Source organism: Oncorhynchus keta, chromosome 4, assembly GCF_023373465.1.
Source record: "Oncorhynchus keta strain PuntledgeMale-10-30-2019 chromosome 4, Oket_V2, whole genome shotgun sequence".
NCBI lineage: Eukaryota > Metazoa > Chordata > Actinopteri > Salmoniformes > Salmonidae > Oncorhynchus > Oncorhynchus keta.
The window spans coordinates 66,346,271-66,365,065 of NC_068424.1; the positions used below are offsets into that span (position 1 = coordinate 66,346,271).

Genomic DNA, 18,795 nt, shown 5'->3' on the forward strand with positions numbered 1-18,795 from the left:
CAGAGGTGTATTTAGAGAGCAGGTTGGTCAGGATGATATCTATGAGGGTGCCCGTGTTTATGGATTTAGGGTTATACCTGGTAGGTTCCTTGATAATTTGTGTGAGATTGAGGGCATCTAGCTTAGATTGTAGGATGGCCAGGGTGTTAAATCCCAGTTTAGGTCACCTAACAGTACAAATTCTGCAGATAAATGGGGGGCAATTAATTCACATATGGTGTCCATGGCACAGCTGGGGGCTGAGGGGGGTCTATAACAAGCGGCAACAGTGAGAGATTTAAATTATTTTTAAAAGTAGAAGCTCAAACTGTATTGGCACAGACCTGGATAGCATGACAGAACTCTGCAGGCTAACTCCACCCCCTTTGACAGTTCTATCTTGGCAGAAAATGCTGTAGTTGGGGATGGAAAATTCTGGTGGCCTTCCTAAGCCAGGATTCAGACATGGCTAGGACATCAGGGTTGGCGGAGTGTGCTAAAGCAGTGAACAAAACAAACTTAGGGAGGCTTCTGATGTTAACATGCATGAAATAAAGGCTTTTACAGTTCCAGAAGTCAAGAAATGATAGCGCTTTGGGAATAGGAGTGGAACTAGGGGCTATAGGGCCTGGGTTAACCACTACATCACCAGAGGACCAGAAGAGGAGTAGAATAAGGGTACAGCTAAAGGCTATAAGAACTGGTCATCTATTGCGTTGGGGAAATAGAATAAAAGGAGCAAATTTCTGGAAGTAGTAGAATAGATTCAGGGCATAATGTACAGACAATGGTATGGTAGGATGTGAGTACAGTGGAGGTAAACTAAGGCGTTGATTGACGATGAGAGAGGTTTCGTCTCTGCAGGTACCAGTTAAGCCAGGTGAGGTCTCCGCACGTGTGTGGGGTGGGACAAAAGAGCTATCAAAGGAATGTTGAGCGGGACTAAGGGCTCTACAGTGAAATAAAACAATAAGAACTAGCCAAGACAGCAGTAGACAAGGCATTTTGACATTAGAGCGAGGCATAAAGCAATCACAAGTGTTGATCAGGAGAGCTAAGACAACAACGGGTAAATGGCAATGAATGGGCAGAGTGGGTCAGTTAGGTACATACAGGACCTGAGATCGAGGCTGGGGCCGACAGGTAAACAAAATGAGGTACTGTGTTATTGAAACAGTCCAGGGGGCATCAGCTTTGTAGCAGAGTGATCATAGGGTCAAAAGAGCAGCAATAAGTGAGCCAGGGTACCGTTCGGTAGTCACTACTACGCTAGGCGAGCAGGGGACACAGCGTTCAGAAAAGCTAGCGGGCCAGGGCTAGTAGATGGTTCTTCAGCGACATCGTAACAGAATAGCCTGTTGAGACCACATCGGGCGATCACGTCCGCAGTCCAGTCGTGATGGATCAGCAGGGCTACGTGTCGACAATAAAGGGTCCAGGCCAGTTGGCAAAGGAGGTATTGTAGCCCTAGAATTAGCTGGTATATGAGCCTAGCTCGAGGCTAGCTCAAGGCTAGCTGGTGCTTGCTTCGGGACAGAGGCGTTAGCTAACAGTAGCCACTCGTTTGCAGCTATCAAGCTGCAATGATCCAGAGCGGCAGGAATCTGGTGATGTGGTAGAGAGAAGCAGTCCGATATGCTCTGGCTGGATATCGCGCTGTGCAGACTGGCAGGTATTGTCCGAGCTAAGGCTGGCTGGTGACCGAGAAAAAGGTGAAGCCCGCTAGCCGTGGCTAACAAAGACTAGTAGCTAGTTAGCTGGCTAGCTCCTGATGGAAGTTCCAGTTATCAGGAATAAAAATAGCAGACCCGTACCACATTGGGTGAGGCGGGTTGCAGGAAAGTATATTTTGTTTGTAGATAGAATGTGAGATTAAGATATATACGAAAAAGACTGGCTATTTACACGGGACAAGACACGGTTTAAGACAAAGAGAAACGCTACGCCATCTTGGATTCTAATGTATACGTCTCTATGTGTGGAATAAAGGTGGTCAATCGTTTTTTCCCTCTGGTTGTATATTTAACATGCTGATAGAAATTGGGTAAGACGGATTTAAGGTTCCCTACATTAAAGTCCTCAGTCACTAGGAGCGCCGCCTCTTGGTGAGCGTTTTCCTGTTTGCTTATGCGGTCTTAAGTGCCAGCATCAGTCTGTGGTGGTATGTAGAAAGCTACGAAAAACACAGATGAAAACTCTCTAGGTCGATAGTGTGGTCTACAGCTTATCATGAGATACTCTACCTCAGGCGAGCAAAACCTTGAGACTTCCTTAGACATCGTGCATCAGCTATTATTTACAAAAATACATAGTCCGCCGCCCTTGTTTTACCAGACGCCACTGTTCTGTCCTGCCGATACAGCGTAGAACCAGCCAGCTGTATGTTGATTATGTCGCCGTTCAGCCACAACTCCGTGAAGCATAAGATATTATAGTTTTGAATGTCCCGTTGGTAGTTTAATCTTCCACGTAGGTCATAGATTTAATTTTCCAAAGATTGCACGTTTGCTAGCAGAATGGAAGGAAGTGGGGGTTTATTAGATCGCCTACAGATTCTCAGAAGCCAGCCCGCTCTCTGGCCCCTTTTTCTCCGCTTTCTCTTCACGCAAATGACGGGGATCTGGGTCTGTTCCCGGAGAAGCAGTATATCATTCATGTCGGTCTCGTTAAAGGAAAAAAAGGATTCTGCCAATCTGTAGTGAGTAGTCCCAGTTCTGATGCCCAGAAGTTATTTTCGGTCATAAGAGACGGTAGCAGAAACATTATATACAAAATAAGTAATAAAAATAAGTTACAAGTTACAAACAACGCAAAGAAACCAAAAAAACACACAATTGGTTAGGAATACGTCTTTTACTGTTTTTTTGCCATGGGATATCTGGTATCGTAGCATCGTGATACTGGAATCATGAAAACCCTACCACAAATGGTTACCACAAACTGGGACAGAGAGGGTGAAAATACCACTGCAAATGGCTATTGTTTAGTGGTATAGTTGATATGGTGACGTAACCTGCATCCTGTATTTTGAGTGTCCAAAATGCGATGGCACACACACGCTTAGTGATGGTGGAGAGCTTTTTAACATGGGAGTTGTGCTACACCCTAATTGGTGCCCAGCTAAGGACAGACACACTGAAAGATGACACTGAAGGACAGAAAAAACTGTGGGAGACTGACAAAAACAAAGGGAGAGAGAGAGAGAGAGAAAGAACGAGAGAGAAATAGAGAAAGAAACAGAGATAGAGAAAGCGAGAGCAAGATGGGGAGACCAGATAAAGAGATGCAGAAGGAGGCCTACCTTAAACCTGCTGGTGAAAAGCTCTAGGCGTCCAATTAAGTCCTTCTCCTTGTAGAGGCCCTGCAGGGCCCGCACACACTGCAGACGCACTGAGCCTTGCTGTGGGGGAAGAGCAGTCTCACACCACATGCAACACATTCTTGCACTGTTTACTTTCAAACTATCTGGATAGACACCATATCATTGTCATCTTTCAAAGCAAAGTTAGGATATTCAACTCGATAGAATGTTTGTGGCACCCCTTGTGTGCCTGTGTTGCGTGTAGTGTACCGCGGTATTATCGCTTACCAAAACTTCATGATACCAAGATTTTAGAATGCCGTAGTACCGTTTCATATGATACTACCAACTTTTTTGGCCCTCCCAATCTATAGAACCCGCTGGCGCCTGTTATAAAATCAATTGTTTATACATTCAGCTTAAATTAGTTTAAGCAACAAGCAACTAGTCTCTTGTATGCACCTGTCTAATGTCCACTTTACTTTCATGCACATCTCACGTGCGTGCGGCAGATGTTATCACCTGCTTCCCCTTCCAGCCATCACTAACCTGCTTCCCCTTCCAGCCATCACTGACCTGCTTTTCTCTGTCCACTCTTCTTGTGCATCTATTCTTCCATCAGTTTTTAAAATATAATTTTAGCCGTGATGGCGATGGGGGATGTAGACCCTGGTCAGTCTTCTGTTGTAACATTTGATACATTGATTGGAGCAGCCAGTAGAGCTAGCAAAGTTGATTCACTGTATATCATTTATTCCCTGGCATAACAAAGAGCACAGGCCAGTCTGATAGGCGTTGCAAGTTCACTGTCACGCAGCAGTGCCAGAAAGGAAAAACAGATTTGCAGCTTGGCACAGGAAGAAAGGAGAAGGGTCGGCTACTCATGAGATGTTGTTGAAAGGTAAGAGTCGTACAGGGCCAAAACTCTAGTCGTACAGGGCCAAAACTCTAGTCGTACAGGGCCAAAACTCTAGTCGTACAGGGCCAAAACTCTAGTCGTACAGGGCCAAAACTCTAGTCATACAGGGCCAACTCTAGTCATACAGGGCCAACTCTAGTCATACAGGGCCAACTCTAGTCATACAGGGCCAACTCTATAGTCATACAGGGGGGTGCGTCACCTGAGTGGGTTGATTCACTGTTGTGGTCATCCTGTCTGGGTTGGCGCCCCCCCCTTGGGTTGTGCCGTGGCAGAGATCTTTGTGGGCTATACTCAGCCTTGTCTCAGGATGGTAAGTTGGTGGTTGAAGATATCCCTCTAGTGGTGTGGGGGCTGTGCTTTGGCAAAGTGTGTGGGGTTATATCCTTCCTGTTTGGCCCTGTCCGGGGGTGTCCTCGGATGGGGCCACAGTGTCTCCTGACCCCTCCTGTCTCAGCCTCCAGTATTTATGCTGCAGTAGTTTGTGTCGGGGGGCTAGGGTCAGTTTGTTATATCTGGAGTACTTCTCCTGTCCTATTCGGTGTCCTGTGTGAATCTAAGTGTGCGTTCTCTAATTCTCTCCTTCTTTCTTTCTCTCTCTCGGAGGACCTGAGCCCTAGGACCATGCCCCAGGACTACCTGACATGATGACTCCTTGCTGTCCCCAGTCCACCTGGCCATGCTGCTGCTCCAGTTTCAACTGTTCTGCCTTACTATTATTGGACCATGCTGGTCATTTATGAACATTTGAACATCTTGGCCATGTTCTGTTATAATCTCCACCCGGCACAGCCAGAAGAGGACTGGCCACCCCACATATGCTCTCTCTTATTCTCTCTTTCTTTCTCTCTCTCGGAGGACCTGAGCCCAAGGACCGTGCCCCAGGACGACCTGACATGATGACTCCTTGCTGTCCCCAGTCCACCTGACTGTGCTGCTGCTCCAGTTTCAACTGTTCTGCCTTGTTATTATTCGACCATGCTGGTCATTTATATGGTCCTTCTGTAGCTCAGTTGGTAGAGCATGGCGCTTGTAACGCCAGGGTAGTGGGTTCGATTCCCGGGACCACCCATACGTAGAATGTATGCACACATGACTGTAAGTCGCTTTGGATAAAAGCGTCTGCTAAATGGCATATATATTATATGAACATTTGAACATCTTGGCCATGTTCTGTTATAATCTCCACCCGGCACAGCCAGAAGAGGACTGGCCACCCCACATAGCCTGGTTTCTTCCTAGGTTTTGGCCTTTCTAGGGAGTTTTTCCTAGCCACCGTGCTTCTACACCTGCATTGCTTGCTGTTTGGGGTTTTAGGCTGGGTTTCTGTACAGCACTTTGAGATATCAGCTGATGTACGAAGGGCTATATAAATAACATTTGATTTGATTTGATACAGGGCCAACTCTATAGTCATACAGGGCCAAAACTCGATAGTCATACAGGGCCAACTCTAGTCATACAGGGCCAACTCTAGTCATACAGGGCCTAACTACGGTCATATAGGGGCTAACTATATTCATATAGGGACTAACTATATTCATATAAGGACTAACTATATTCATATAGGGACTAACTATATTCATATAAGGACTAACTATATTCATATAAGGACTAACTATATTCATATAGGGACTAACTATATTCATATAGGGACTAACTATATTCATATAGGGACTAACTATATTCATATAGGGATTAACTATATTCATATAGGGATTAACTATATTCATATAGAACACACTAGTCAGATAAGGGCTCCCGACTGGCGCAGCGGTCTAAGGCACTGTTCTTCGGTGCTTGAGGCATCACTACAGACACCCTGGTTCAATTCCAGGCTGTATCACAACCGGCTGTGATTGGGAGTCCCATAGGGCGGCGCACAATTGACCCAGCGTCATCTGGGTTTGGCCGGTCTAGGCCGTCATTGTAAATATGAGTTTGTTCCTAACTGACTTGCCTAGTCAGCAAGCATTTCGCAACACTCGCAGTAACATCTGCTAACCATGTGTATGTGACAAATAAAATTTGATTTGATTTAGTTAAATAAAGGTTAAACAAATTAATAAAAACAAGGCTATAGTCATATAGGACTAACTATAGTCATATAAGGCTAACTATATGAAAAAGATATCTCTTTCTGGTGCTACTTACACACTGCAAATAGAATGTATGTTTGTTGGGAGAAAGTGGTGTGTTTTATGAGAGAGGGAGGCAGACAGGAGTGTGTGAGGGAGGTAGTGTGTTTTATGAGAGTAGAGGTTTCATGCAGTGTTTTCCCCTTACTGACATGCAGATCATTATGTATATTCCTTCCTCCCATTCCTCCAGCCAAATCACAGCTCGGCCTTTGCAAATATCAGGGAATTAGCAATTCTATGCAGTATTATATTATAAAGTGAACAGTTTGAAGTCAAATTCAATGTGTTGTATTGAGTAAAGTGTGAATATCAGTGGCAGGTTTTTTGTGTAGCACACGCGCTTAACTTTTCGAAAATGGGAACAAGCGTCTGGGGGTCAGGGTGAACAGGACGTTTTTTTACTCCTCGGTATCGTGATACTTGGCCTGTTATTGTATCATTAGTAAAATGTTGATATTGTGACAACACTAGTTGGACGTCTGTCTGCCTGCCCACCTTGTCGTGCAGGGTCCAGCCCAGGTACTTGAGATATCCATCGTTGAGGAAGTCTCCGGGGTTTTCTCGGAGCCACACGCCCATCTCCTCGATACATACGGCCCTGATCTCAGCTACGCGGTCTCGGTAGCGGTGCACAAACACACCCCGAAACGTAGCATTCATCATGGAGGACAGCTCCTCCTGGTGCTCCCGCAGCTTAACACACACACACACACACACACACACACACACACACACACACACACACACACAAGAGAGACTGAACAGAACGTGTAGGGAGGTGCTGAAGATGAGCCGTATCAGGGTGTGTGCGCGCGCATTACCTCGCTGATGGTGGCCTGTAGTTCCTCCAGCCTCTCTGAGGCTCTGTGTTCGGCACTCTTGCTCCTCTCCGCGTCATACCGTCTCTGGGTGGTCTTAATCTGGGCAAACACCATCACTGCTACCTCCACTATACCAGTCATCAGCTTCATCGCTAGGGGGAGGGGACACAGTTACATATAGGAATGGACACACAAGGCCAGACATGCCCCAAAATATGGTCATGCACAGATTGACATACAGACAGTCATGCACACAGACAGACAGAGCACACCTCGCTGGTAAATACATTGAACCAATGAGTGTGTGCTGGGACTCAACAAAAACACTACTGTGGTCAATATGCGGTGGCTGTCCAGTGTCTCACCGATGAGGGTGCTGGTGTGTCTGAAGGCCCTGACCTGGGAGTCAGACAGGCCGGTGAGCAGTGCCAGCAGGGCGGAGAAGAGGTACTCGTCGTACAGAAAGCTGTTCTGGCAGGAGCGTACCAGCACCTGCACAAACTCACACACGCTAGCCCGGAACTTACGCCACTGTGGGCCAGGGGAGCACAGGGGGTAGTTCACAGAGTCCTGTGTTGGGGAGAACAGGAGATATGAGAGATAAAAATATCTCCTTAGTTTTGGGCTCAATGTTGTGTAAATTAGCAGTGGGAAATATAATTGAATAACATTGTTCCAATGAAATAATTATGGTATCATCATTCATATAAAGCTTTTCTCAAACCCAGGGCACTTTACATGAGCCGAAGAGATGTGTAAAACACAATAAAAAAAACTCTAAAGTTCAACTCTGACTTTGTCCCAAAAGGCATCCCCGCTCTCTCACCTCATTGAACTCTTTGGTCAGTGTGCTGATGATCTCAGCGTTCTGCATACCGTCAAACATCTCTCTGCTCACCACACCTAAGGAGAAGGGTTGTGTTCATTAGACAAGAAACGGACGAAAACGACTATCTGGACTTATCTGTTAAAGCCCATTTTAATTTTGTGTTGCAAAACATTTGAACATTTTCCATTGCATCCTAATGAACACAACCCTGGTGACATCACCTGGCCCTAGCATACAAGCAGTTCATTTTCTCTAAACATGAAATGCTAACACAAACTAATATTTGTTAATGAACAAAAAATTGGATGTGAAACCCAGTGCTAAATACATGATGTGTTTTAAACCTCCATCCCCCATAACATTCTTCATCAGTCTTTCATCCATCCATAGACCAGTGTAAGTATACACTGGAATGACAGGCCGCTTGACGCTGGTCCTTGCATTGTTAGCCGGCCCAGAAATCAATAGACGGAGTGCTAATCAATAGCTGTTTTGGGGATCAGGTTAAAATAAATTCTAGTGACCCCTGAACCCAATCACCCCCCTCTCTGTCTCTCAGACACCCCTGACCTTTGCAGCCACAGCACTGAACGACGAAGTTGATGAGCTCTAGTAGGCCCGCATCCCGGTCCTGCTTGTAGCTGTCTAGCCACTCATCCACCACCGCCTGGAGATTGACAGGGAGGCCACAGCCAATGAGGGGAGAGCAGCATACAAAGTCAAAACTGTCATCATTATGTGGCGATTAGTTACTCCTTTCTTACCAGTTAACGTCCTCCTCCCTTCTTTCTAATTATCATTCCCTAAACAGAAATGGGTATACACACTTTCATCCCATTCCCCTTTAACCTCTAACCATATTTTCTGTCTGTCATCTTCTCCCGCCCAGTCTCTCCAACTCTCTAGGACAGCAGAGTATGAGTAGAGTAGGACTGTACCGAAAGTCGTATGTGTATTTTTCCACATAGACACACCCTATGTGTTTTAATAAAATCAACTGTATGCATTGAGCTTAAGGTTCAATGAAATAAGACAAATGCCTCAAGAGGGCGCAAGAGATCTTGATAAACAGAAGAAAAAAAAAACCTAACCTGACCGAACTATTCTCCTCTCTCTCCTGCTGGCTTTTGCAGATTCTGACATTACTCTCCTGAAGTTGCCGGTAATAGGCTACACGAGGAGTCGGCAACCTTTCTCATGTTGAATGACAATTTATCTTACCAGTTCTACCGATCTGTGTGCAATTTATGTTTTTCATATGCACATTTTCGTGACAGTTTCATTTAACTTATAATAATGTCTTCATGTCTCAAAATCATTGTCATGTGGTTAATAAAAATTATATCCAAATCTAAATGATACAAACCTAAAAAGTAACTTCTATTGCCATGGTCAACTATGTAAAAAGGACATTTCTAAGCGATTCCAAACTTTTGAACGGTAATATATATATATATATATTTTTTAATTTATTTTATTAACTAGGCATTCTTATTTTCAATGACGGCCTAGGAACAGTGGGTTAACTGCCTTGTTCAGGGGCAGAATGACATATTTTGTACCATATAGTCAGCGCGGGGATTTGATCGACTAAAACGGTCTAACAACCAAACAATCGACTAGTCGACTTATTGGGGTCAGCGCTAGAGCAGAGATACTATTCTAAAGTACTAGGCTGCAATTTGTACTCATTGAGTTGAGTAAACGTATTTATTGGGGTCAGCGCTAGAGCAGAGATACTATTCTAAAGTACTAGGCTGCAATTTGTACTCATTGAGTTGAGTAAACGTATCCATCTATGTGAGAGTGCTGAAGGCTGAAAAAAAATCTGTATTGTGCAACTATATATAATAGGGAACTGTTTTCAACACACTTTTACTCCCTAACCCCAAGAGACTGGGGAACTGGAGTTTCAGAGCCCAACAGTGGGTGGGACAACCATGAGCTGTCAATCATTGACTATGTGACCCAATGGCAGCTCTCCTACCTCTACATCAAAGGGCCTTAGTAGGATCAGATCTGTCAGCTACTGACAGTGCATGATAATCATCCCCATTGTGGGCTGTAAAGGCTTCATTTCCCCGGCATCCCTCCCACTACCTATTCTCTTTGTTTCTCCCCCCACACCAATACCTCACTCCCTCTCTCACCACCATAGCACTCTTTCCAGACCTCACAGCCTCATACATATCCCCAGCGCTCATGCCCTGGTTCCCCCTCCTCTCTCTCTCTCGCCTGGGGGAGCCGAGCTGCCTAGTTCTCCCCAGGGAAGGCTGCGGTGGCTGAGGGGAACGGGCTTGTTGGGTGGAGGTGGTGCTGGGATTTGGGCTGGCCTGGGATGCAGCTTTACGCCTAGGTCTCTTGGGTGGCTGGGGATAAAACAAAGGGTTCAAAAGGCTATTGTGAGTGAATTAATGTAATTCTATAAATAGTGTAGTTAGTGTTGGTGCTCCCCCCAAAACAGTTTATGTAGCTCTATAGCATCTAAACAAACAGATGTTACAGTGAGGGGTTAGCTATGTCTTCGTTGAAAAAAAAATTATGGCACCTGCTTAACTTTCATAGTGGTCGCTATGTCTGAATCTGTGTGTGTCAGTGTAGGCTGCTGAGGGGAGGACGGCTCATTAAAATGGCTAGAAAGGAGTGAATGGAATGGAACCCATGTGTTTGATGTATTTTATAAAGGGATGGGCATTTGACCTTTTTTGACTGGAAGCTATGAAAAGCTACTTTTAAGGGTGTCCCGAGTGGGGCAGCGGTCTAAGGCACTGCTTGAAGCATCACTACAGACCCGTCTTCGATCCAGGGATGTGTCGCAGCCGGCCGCGACCGGGAGACCCATGAGGCGGTGCACAATTGGCCCAGCATTGTTCATGTTAGGGGAGGGTTTGGCCGGCCGGGATGTCCTTATCACATCGCACTCTAGCGACTCCTGTGGTGAGGCGGGCGCATGGACGCCGACACGGTCGGCAGTGGTACGGTGTTTCCTTCAACACATTGGTGCGGATGGCTTCCGGGTTAAGCGAGCAGTGTGTCAAGAAAGTGCAGCTTGGCAGGGTCGTGTTTCTGAGGATGCATGGCTCTCTACCTTTGCCTATCCCGAGTCCATACGGTAATTGCAGCAATGGGACAAGACCGTAACTACCAATTGGGGAGAAAAAGGGCAAAAAATTATATAACTGGAAAAAATATTTGCACATTTATCTAAATTTCTCTGGCTAGCTAATGGAGAATTTGATCCAGTTAGCAAGATACTTAGCAATGCTAATAATATTTGTTCCACCACACTTTCTCCCTCACCTCAAACTTTACAAATGCCAGTTTTTCGGTACACTTCATCACCTTCTCACCCCCCCATCTCCGTGGTCAGGCTTCTCACCTACCTCTTCATTATCATTCAGGGGACGCAATGCTGTAACTGGCAAACTGCCTTTACACTCTCTGCTGTCTTTCCAGAGCGCACAATGATTCTGTAACTACAAATTGGTTGTCTCTTCTCTCTTCAGTCGTGTGCTGCATACTGTTATGTGAACGATTGGCTGAGCCTTGGATACAGCCAGTATTGCTCCAAAAGCGCATCACTCGTTCGCTTACAGCCAGAAGTGATCCAAAGCCTCCCCCCTTATTTTCAACAGAAAGACGTTTTGATTGAGTTTATTATGCCTGTTCCTTGGAATTTTCTAAATTGAACACTGCATGGGGATGAATTATGGCCAAGACAATCTGTTTGGTGTGGCTTAATGATTCAAATGAAATACACTCTGTCTTTATCAAACTAATGTTTTTGCATATTTTCAGTGTGGAAAATGTCTATGTTTAGGGGTAATAGCCTAGGCCAGGGATCATCAACTAGATTCAGCCACGGGACGATTATTTTTGCAGTTGATCGGGTGGGGGGGTAACATAACAACGGAAAATGTGTAGACTGCAAATTGACGCAAGGAGCCCAAACAGATATAATGTGACTAAAACAATAATTTCAAACCTTGCTTACATTTCTATACAAACACATCTCTCTATTATGTGTGGGAATACTTGGGAACAGATTTCATAAATTAAAATCACTTGGAGCTGATATCCTAGTGTATTTATAGTCAATATGACGACATGGATATTCAGCTAGCGGGATATACGCTGCACAGGAAAGAACAGCACACTCAAGACGAGGGTGGGGGGTGGTCTGTTCATATTTGTAAACAACAGCTGGTGCACAAAATCTAAGGAAGTCTCTAGATTTTGCTCGCCTGAAGTAGGAGTATATTGTGATAAATTGCAGGCCACACTACCTGCACAGAGAGTTTTCAGCTATACTTTTTGTGGCTGTTTATTTACCAACACAGACAGATGCTGGCACTAAGACCGCACTCAGTCAGCTGCATAAGGCAATAAGCAAACAGGAAACCACTCACCCAGAGGCGGCGCTCCTTGTGGCCGGAGACTTTAATGCAGGGTTTAAATCAGTTCCACCAAATTTCGATCAACATGTTAAATGTGCAACCAGAGAAAAAAAAAAATTCTAGATCACCTGTACTCCAGAGACGCGTAGAAAGCTCTCTTGCCCTCCATTTGGTAAATCCGACCACAACTCTATCCTCCTGATTAGTGATGAGCTTTGACGGCACTATGGTGTTGAACGCTGAGCTGTAGTCAAAGAATAGCATTCTCACATAAATGTTCCTTTTGTCCAGGTGGGAAAGGGCAGTGTGGAGTACAATAAAGATTGCATAATCGGTGGGATAATGGTGTTGATGTGAGCCATTACCAACCTTTCAAAGCACTTCATGCCTACGGGCGTGAGTGCTTCGGGTCTGTAGTCATTTAGGCCGGTTCCCTTTTTGTTCTTGGGCACATGGACTATGGTGGTCTGCTTGAAACATGTTGGTATTACAGACTCAATCAAGGACATGCTAGTTGGTCAGCACATGCCCGGAGCACACGTCCTGGTAAACCGTCTGACCCCGCAGCCTTGTGAATGTTGACCTGTTTAAAGGTCTTACTCACGTCGGCTACGAAGAGCATAATCACACAGTGGTCTGGAACAGCTGATGCTCTCATGCATGCCTCAGTGTTGCTTGCCTCGAAGCGAGCATAGAAGTGATTTAGCTCGTCTGGTAGGCTCGTGTCACTGGGCAGCTTGCAGTTTTGCTTCCCTTTGTAGTCTGTAATAGTTTGCAAGCCCTGCCACATAAGATGAGCGTCGGAGCCGGTGTAGTATGATTCAATCTTAGCCCTGTATTGACTTTACCTGTTTGATGGTTCGTCGCAGGGCATAGCAGAATTTCTTGTAAGCTTCCGGGTTAGAGTCCCGCACTTGAAAGCGGCAGCTCTACCCTTTAGCTCAGTGCGAATGTTGCCTGTAATCCATGGATTCTGGTTGGGGTAAGTACAAGAGGTCGACCGATTAATCGGAATGGCCGATTAATTAAGGCCGATTTCATGTTTTCATAACAACCGGTTATCACTATTTTTGGACACCGATCGTGGCTGTTTACATTGCACTCCACGAGGAGCATGCGCGGCAGGCTGACTACCTGTTATGCAAGTGCAGCAAGAAACCAAGGTAAATTGCAAGCTAGCATTAAACTTAACTTATAAAAAACAATCAAACTACACATGGTTGATGATATTATTAGTTTATTTGGCTTGTCCTGCGTTGCATATAATCGATGCGGTGCCTGTTAATTTCTCATCGAATAACAGCCTACTTCGCCAAACGGGTGATGCAGAGCGCCAAATTCAAATAAATTACTATAAAAATCTAACTTTCATGAAATCACACATGTAAGATACCAAATTAAAGCTACACGTGTTGTGAATTCAGCCAACATGTCAGATTTCAAAAAGGCTTTTCGGCGAAAGCAAACGATGCTATTATCTGAGGGTAGCACCTCCGTAAACAAAGTGAGAAAACATATTTCAACCCTGCAGGCGCGACACAAAACGCAGAAATAAAAATAGAAATCATGCCTTACCTTTGACGAGCTTCTTTTGTTGGCACTCCAATATGTCCCATAAACATCACAAATGGTCCTTTTGTTTGATTAATTCCGTCCATATATATCCAAAATGTCAATTTATTTGGCGCATTTGATCCAGAAAAACACCGGTTCCAACTTGCGCAACGTGACTACAAAATATCCCAAAGGTTACCTGTAAACTTTGCCAAAACATTTCAAACTACTTTTGTAATACAACTTAGGTATTTTTAAACGTAAATAATCGACAAAATTGAAGACGAGAGGATATGTGTTCAATACAGGAGGAAAACAAACTGACGCTACCGTTCTTGGCACGAGCCTCTAACAGTACACTTGAAGTGACTCTCGTTTTGAACAGGGCTACTTCATTACACAAAGGAAAAACCTTAACCAATTTCTTAAAGACCGGTGACATCCAGTGGAAGCGGTAGGAACTGCAAGAAGGTCCCTTAGAAATCGGGATTCCCAATGAAAACCCATTTAAAAAGAGAGTGACCTCAAAAAAATGTAATCTGAATGGTTTTTCCTCTGGGTTTCACCTGCTACACAAGTTTTGTTATACTCACAGATATGATTCAAACAGTTTTAGAAATGTCAGTGTTTTTTATCCAAATCTACTAATAATATGCATATCTTATCTTCTGGGGATGAGTAGCAGGCAGTTGAATTTGGGCATGCATTTCATCCGGACGTGAAAATACTGCCCCCTGTCACCAAGAAGTTAACAAGCGCATTCACAAAAAAAGCACTGTCGTTGCACCAATGTGTACCTAACCATAAACATCAATCTTTTTCTTTAAAATCAATGCACAAGTATATATTTTTAAACCTGCATATTTAGTTAATATTGCCGGCTAACATGAATTTCTTTTAACTAGGGAAATTGTGTCACTTCTCTTGCGTTCCGTGCAAGCAGTCAGGGTATATGCAGCAGTTAGGGCCGCCTGGCTCGTTGCGAACAGCATCGTTACCCATCGCTCCACAAAAGCCTCGGCCCTTGCAGAGCAAGGGGAACAACTACTTCAAGGTCTCAAAGCGAGTGACGTCACTGACTGAAACGCTATTAGCGCGCACCACGCTAACTAGCTCGCTATTTCACATCGGTTACACCAGCCTAATCTCGGGAGTTGATAGGCTTGAAGTCATAAACAGCTTGAAGCACAGCGAAGAGCTGCTGGCAAATGCACGAAAGTGCTGTTTGAATGAATGCTTACGAGCCTGCTGCTGCCTACCACCGCTCAGTCAGACTGCTCTATCAAATGTTAAATCATAGATTTAATTATAACATAATAACTAGAGGTCGACCGATTAATCGGAATGGCCGATTAATTAGGGCCGATTTCAAGTTTTCATAACAATCGGAAATCGGTATTTTTGGGCGCCGATTTTATTTTTTTATATTTTTTTTTACACCTTTATTTAATCTTTAATAAACTAGGCAAGTCAGTTAAGAACAGATTCTTATTTTCAATGACGTCCTAGGAACAGTGGGTTAACTGCCTTGTTCAGGGGCAGAACGACAGATTTTCACCTTGTCAGCTCGGGGGATCCAATCTTGCAACCTTAACTAGTCCAACGCAATAACGACCTGCCTCTCTCTCGTTGCACTCCACAAGGAGTTACGAGAATGCAGTAAACCAAGGTAAGTTGCTAGCTAGCATGAAACTTATCTTATAAAAAACAATCAATCATAATCACTAGTTTACTACACATGGTTGATGATATTACTAGATATTATCTAGCATGTCCTGCGTTGCATATAATCTGACTGAGCATACAAGTATCTGACTGAGCGGTGGTAGGCAGAAGCAGGCGTGTAAACATTCATTCAAACAGCACTTTTGTGCGTTTGCCAGCAGCTCTTCGTTGTGCGTCAAGCATTGCGCTGTTTATGACTTCAAGCCTATCAACTCCCGAGATGAGGCTCGTGTAACCGAAGTGAAATGTCTAGCTAATTAGCGCGCGCTAATTGTCATTGTGTTGCTGGTTCGAGACCAGGGAGGAGCGAGGAGAGGAACGGAAGCTATACTGTTACACTGGCAATACTAAAGTGCCTATAAGAACATCCAATAGTCAAAGGTATATGAAATACAAATCGTATAGAGATAAATAGCCCTATAATTTCTATAATAACTACAACCTAAAACTTCTTACCTGGGAATATTGAAGACTCATGTTAAAAGGAATCACCAGCTTTCATATGTTCTCCTGTTCTGAGCAAGGAACTTAACTTTCTTACGTGGCACATATTGCACTTTTAATTTCTTCTCCAACACTTTGTTTTTGCATTAGTTAAACCATATTAAACATGTTTCATTATTTATTTGAGGCTAAATTGATTTTATTTATGTATTATATTAAGTTAAAAAAGAAGTGTTCATTCAGTATTGCTGTAAATGCCATTATTACAAATAAATAAATAAATAAAATTGGCCGATTAATCAGTATTGGCTTTTTTGGTATCGGTGTTGAAAAATCATAATCAGTCAACTTCTAATACCCAATGTTGACTTTGTGGCTGTGTAGCTAGTGTCATCCGGAAAGAACCCTAAACAAAAATTATGCAATTATTCCAAAACTTTGTTGGAACACATATTTCCCCACTTCAGTTAACCAGTCCATTTTGAATTTGTGATAAAACTGAAGTAATTTGGCAAGGAATGTAGCTTGTGTTCCCCAACAGTTAGATACATTTTTATGGTAATTTATTTCTGTAGGTGCACTCAGCACTCGCGTGTAAAGGGAGTGGTGGAAACACAATTGAATGATTTAGACATGAAGGGGAAAGGACCTTTAGGGAGCAGAACTTTGTGATGCTTGGCTTGGTTTCTTTTTTGTTGTGTTCCGCAAACACACATGTACAAATTGAACACTAGTCAAAGCACATTAACTTTGTCTTGAAGACAACATTTTGACCAAATAGCTTTACAGTATTTGAACAAAATGTTATCTCTGGTTAAAGATCCGGTTCCAGAACTTGATTATCCACACCCATCCCTAATTTGATACCATTCCACTCATTCCCATACAGCCATTACCACAAGCCTGTAAATCCCAATTAAAATGCCACCAACCTCCTGTGGTGGGGTGTGTGTGTGTGTGTGTGTGTGTGTGTGTGTGTGTGTGTGTGTGTGTGTGTGTGTGTGTGTGTGTGTGTGTGTGTGTGTGTGAGAAAAAACATTACAGACCCGAGGTCCTAGTAGTGCAGTGGTCTGTTTTCTCCGCTTCATGTCCTTCAGCTGGACTTCAAAGTCACTGCCAGAGTCTGAGATGTCCTCGATCTCCTCAAGACTGCAAATAAAAGTAGTAATGAACAAAGCCAACACAAGTCATAAACAATCACACCATCTAGCTAATGCAATAAGTCTGCATAATTATATAGCTAGCTGGTTCTTTTTATATTTGTGATACCCATGACTGTCATGTTTAGCTAGCTAGCATAACTTACCTGTCATGGCTTGATTCATCAGAGTGTTGCACTTCCATATTTCTGGTCAGCCAGTAATGTTAATGGTATTATAGAGTTCACTTCACAAAGGTAGATGACGGTTGGATTCAGGAACTTTGGCTAAACAGGTTGGCGAATAGAAGAAACAACAGTTTTAGGATATGATCAAGCATATTGAGTTCGGGATATTACAATTCTACCTTGGCAAAAGCAAAACCGACAAGAACGAACATGCTAGCTAGCTAGCTACTCTTACAGATAACTTAGGTGTTTAACGTTAGCCTTAAAAGTTAGTCAACAATACGAAATTTAAACTAGCAAGCTAACTTTTTAAACTACAACATGTGTCAAATAATACAAAATGGTCTCTAGCTACCTACCTGGATAGTAGTGTAGTGTTAATCTGAAGTAATGATTTGGTAGCTAGCTAACTATTGTGGATAGAGCTGGTTTCCCTCAGATCCGATGACAGACGATCACTGGAAAAAAATACACACTACGCGCCGGCGCGAAAATCACACAATTCTCAGTGGAGTTCAGCGATTGGCTGACAAATTGTGATGTGATTCATATGATTGGTTGTTAGCACATATTTCCGCACGGTAACGAAAAATTGTGAACGGATTGGCCCTAAAGACAACCGACCTAGGATCATGCTTTACACCCTTAATAATTGTATTTAGAGGAAGATACAGAAGGAATACTGACCACATGTCAGCGCTAATGATATATACAACGGACGTTCCGTTAAAAATGTACAGCCTAACACTTTTGAAAAGTCGATTTGGAATTATATAGGCATGGATTTTATTACCATAGGACCCCATTAACTCTCAACATAAACTATGTCTATAACACAAACTCTCACAAAGAATATACTGGTTGTGTTGTGCTATTTTCAACATACTTTAGAGTCTGCATATCTTTTAATAGGGTAAAGAAATGATTGTAATTCTGATAGGACAATATTTTGATGCTGTATATTGCAGTCTCATATATTATGTCTCGTGTAGCTCAGTTGGTAGAGCATGGTGCTTGCAACAACAGGGTTGTGAGTTTGATTCCAATGGGGGACCAGTACAACAATGTATGCACTCACTACTGTACGTTGCTCTCAATAAGTGTCTGCTAAATGACTTAAAATTATTACTGCTCTAAATTACCCACTGCCTACATCCATATAGCCTATTTACCCTCACCAATACTGATCAGTAACAGAATAAGGCAAAGAATGCCTGGGGGTGGTTGAAAAGTAACATCTGTTCCACAGGCAGTGCTGGTATGAAAACACACACAAGTGTACCCCTTTTGCAGGTCTTTACCAGACCTAAAATATGTTTTCCTCCATTCAATCAAGTGTAATAAAAAAGGCCCAGGCC

At 43.6% G+C, this 18,795-nt stretch overlaps 1 protein-coding gene across 7 annotated transcripts in view; it reads right to left on the bottom strand.

Moving 5' to 3' along the window:
- Positions 1-18,795, bottom strand: part of LOC118384049 (cohesin subunit SA-2) — a 46,145-nt gene that overhangs the window by 26,132 nt on the left and 1,218 nt on the right. For 5 of the 7 annotated variants that reach the window (XR_008126371.1, XR_008126366.1, XM_052512999.1 and 2 more), the window contains exons 1-10: positions 17,797-17,931; positions 17,417-17,536; positions 17,157-17,259; positions 10,141-10,359; positions 8,561-8,657; positions 7,988-8,064; positions 7,527-7,731; positions 7,162-7,313; positions 6,836-7,033; positions 3,281-3,379 (exon numbers count right to left, since the gene is read on the bottom strand). Coding sequence is in view for 5 of the 7 variants with exons in the window: in XM_052512999.1 (XP_052368959.1) it covers positions 3,281-3,379; positions 6,836-7,033; positions 7,162-7,313; positions 7,527-7,731; positions 7,988-8,064; positions 8,561-8,657; positions 10,141-10,359; positions 17,157-17,259; positions 17,417-17,454 (1,188 nt within the window). In the remaining 2 variants the exon portion in view is untranslated. Of the gene's footprint in view, positions 1-3,280; positions 3,380-6,835; positions 7,034-7,161; positions 7,314-7,526; positions 7,732-7,987; positions 8,065-8,560; positions 8,658-10,140; positions 10,360-17,156; positions 17,260-17,416; positions 17,537-17,796; positions 17,932-18,795 lie in introns of those variants that run through there. The other 2 variants (XM_052512976.1, XM_052513006.1) reach the window with 2 other exon arrangements.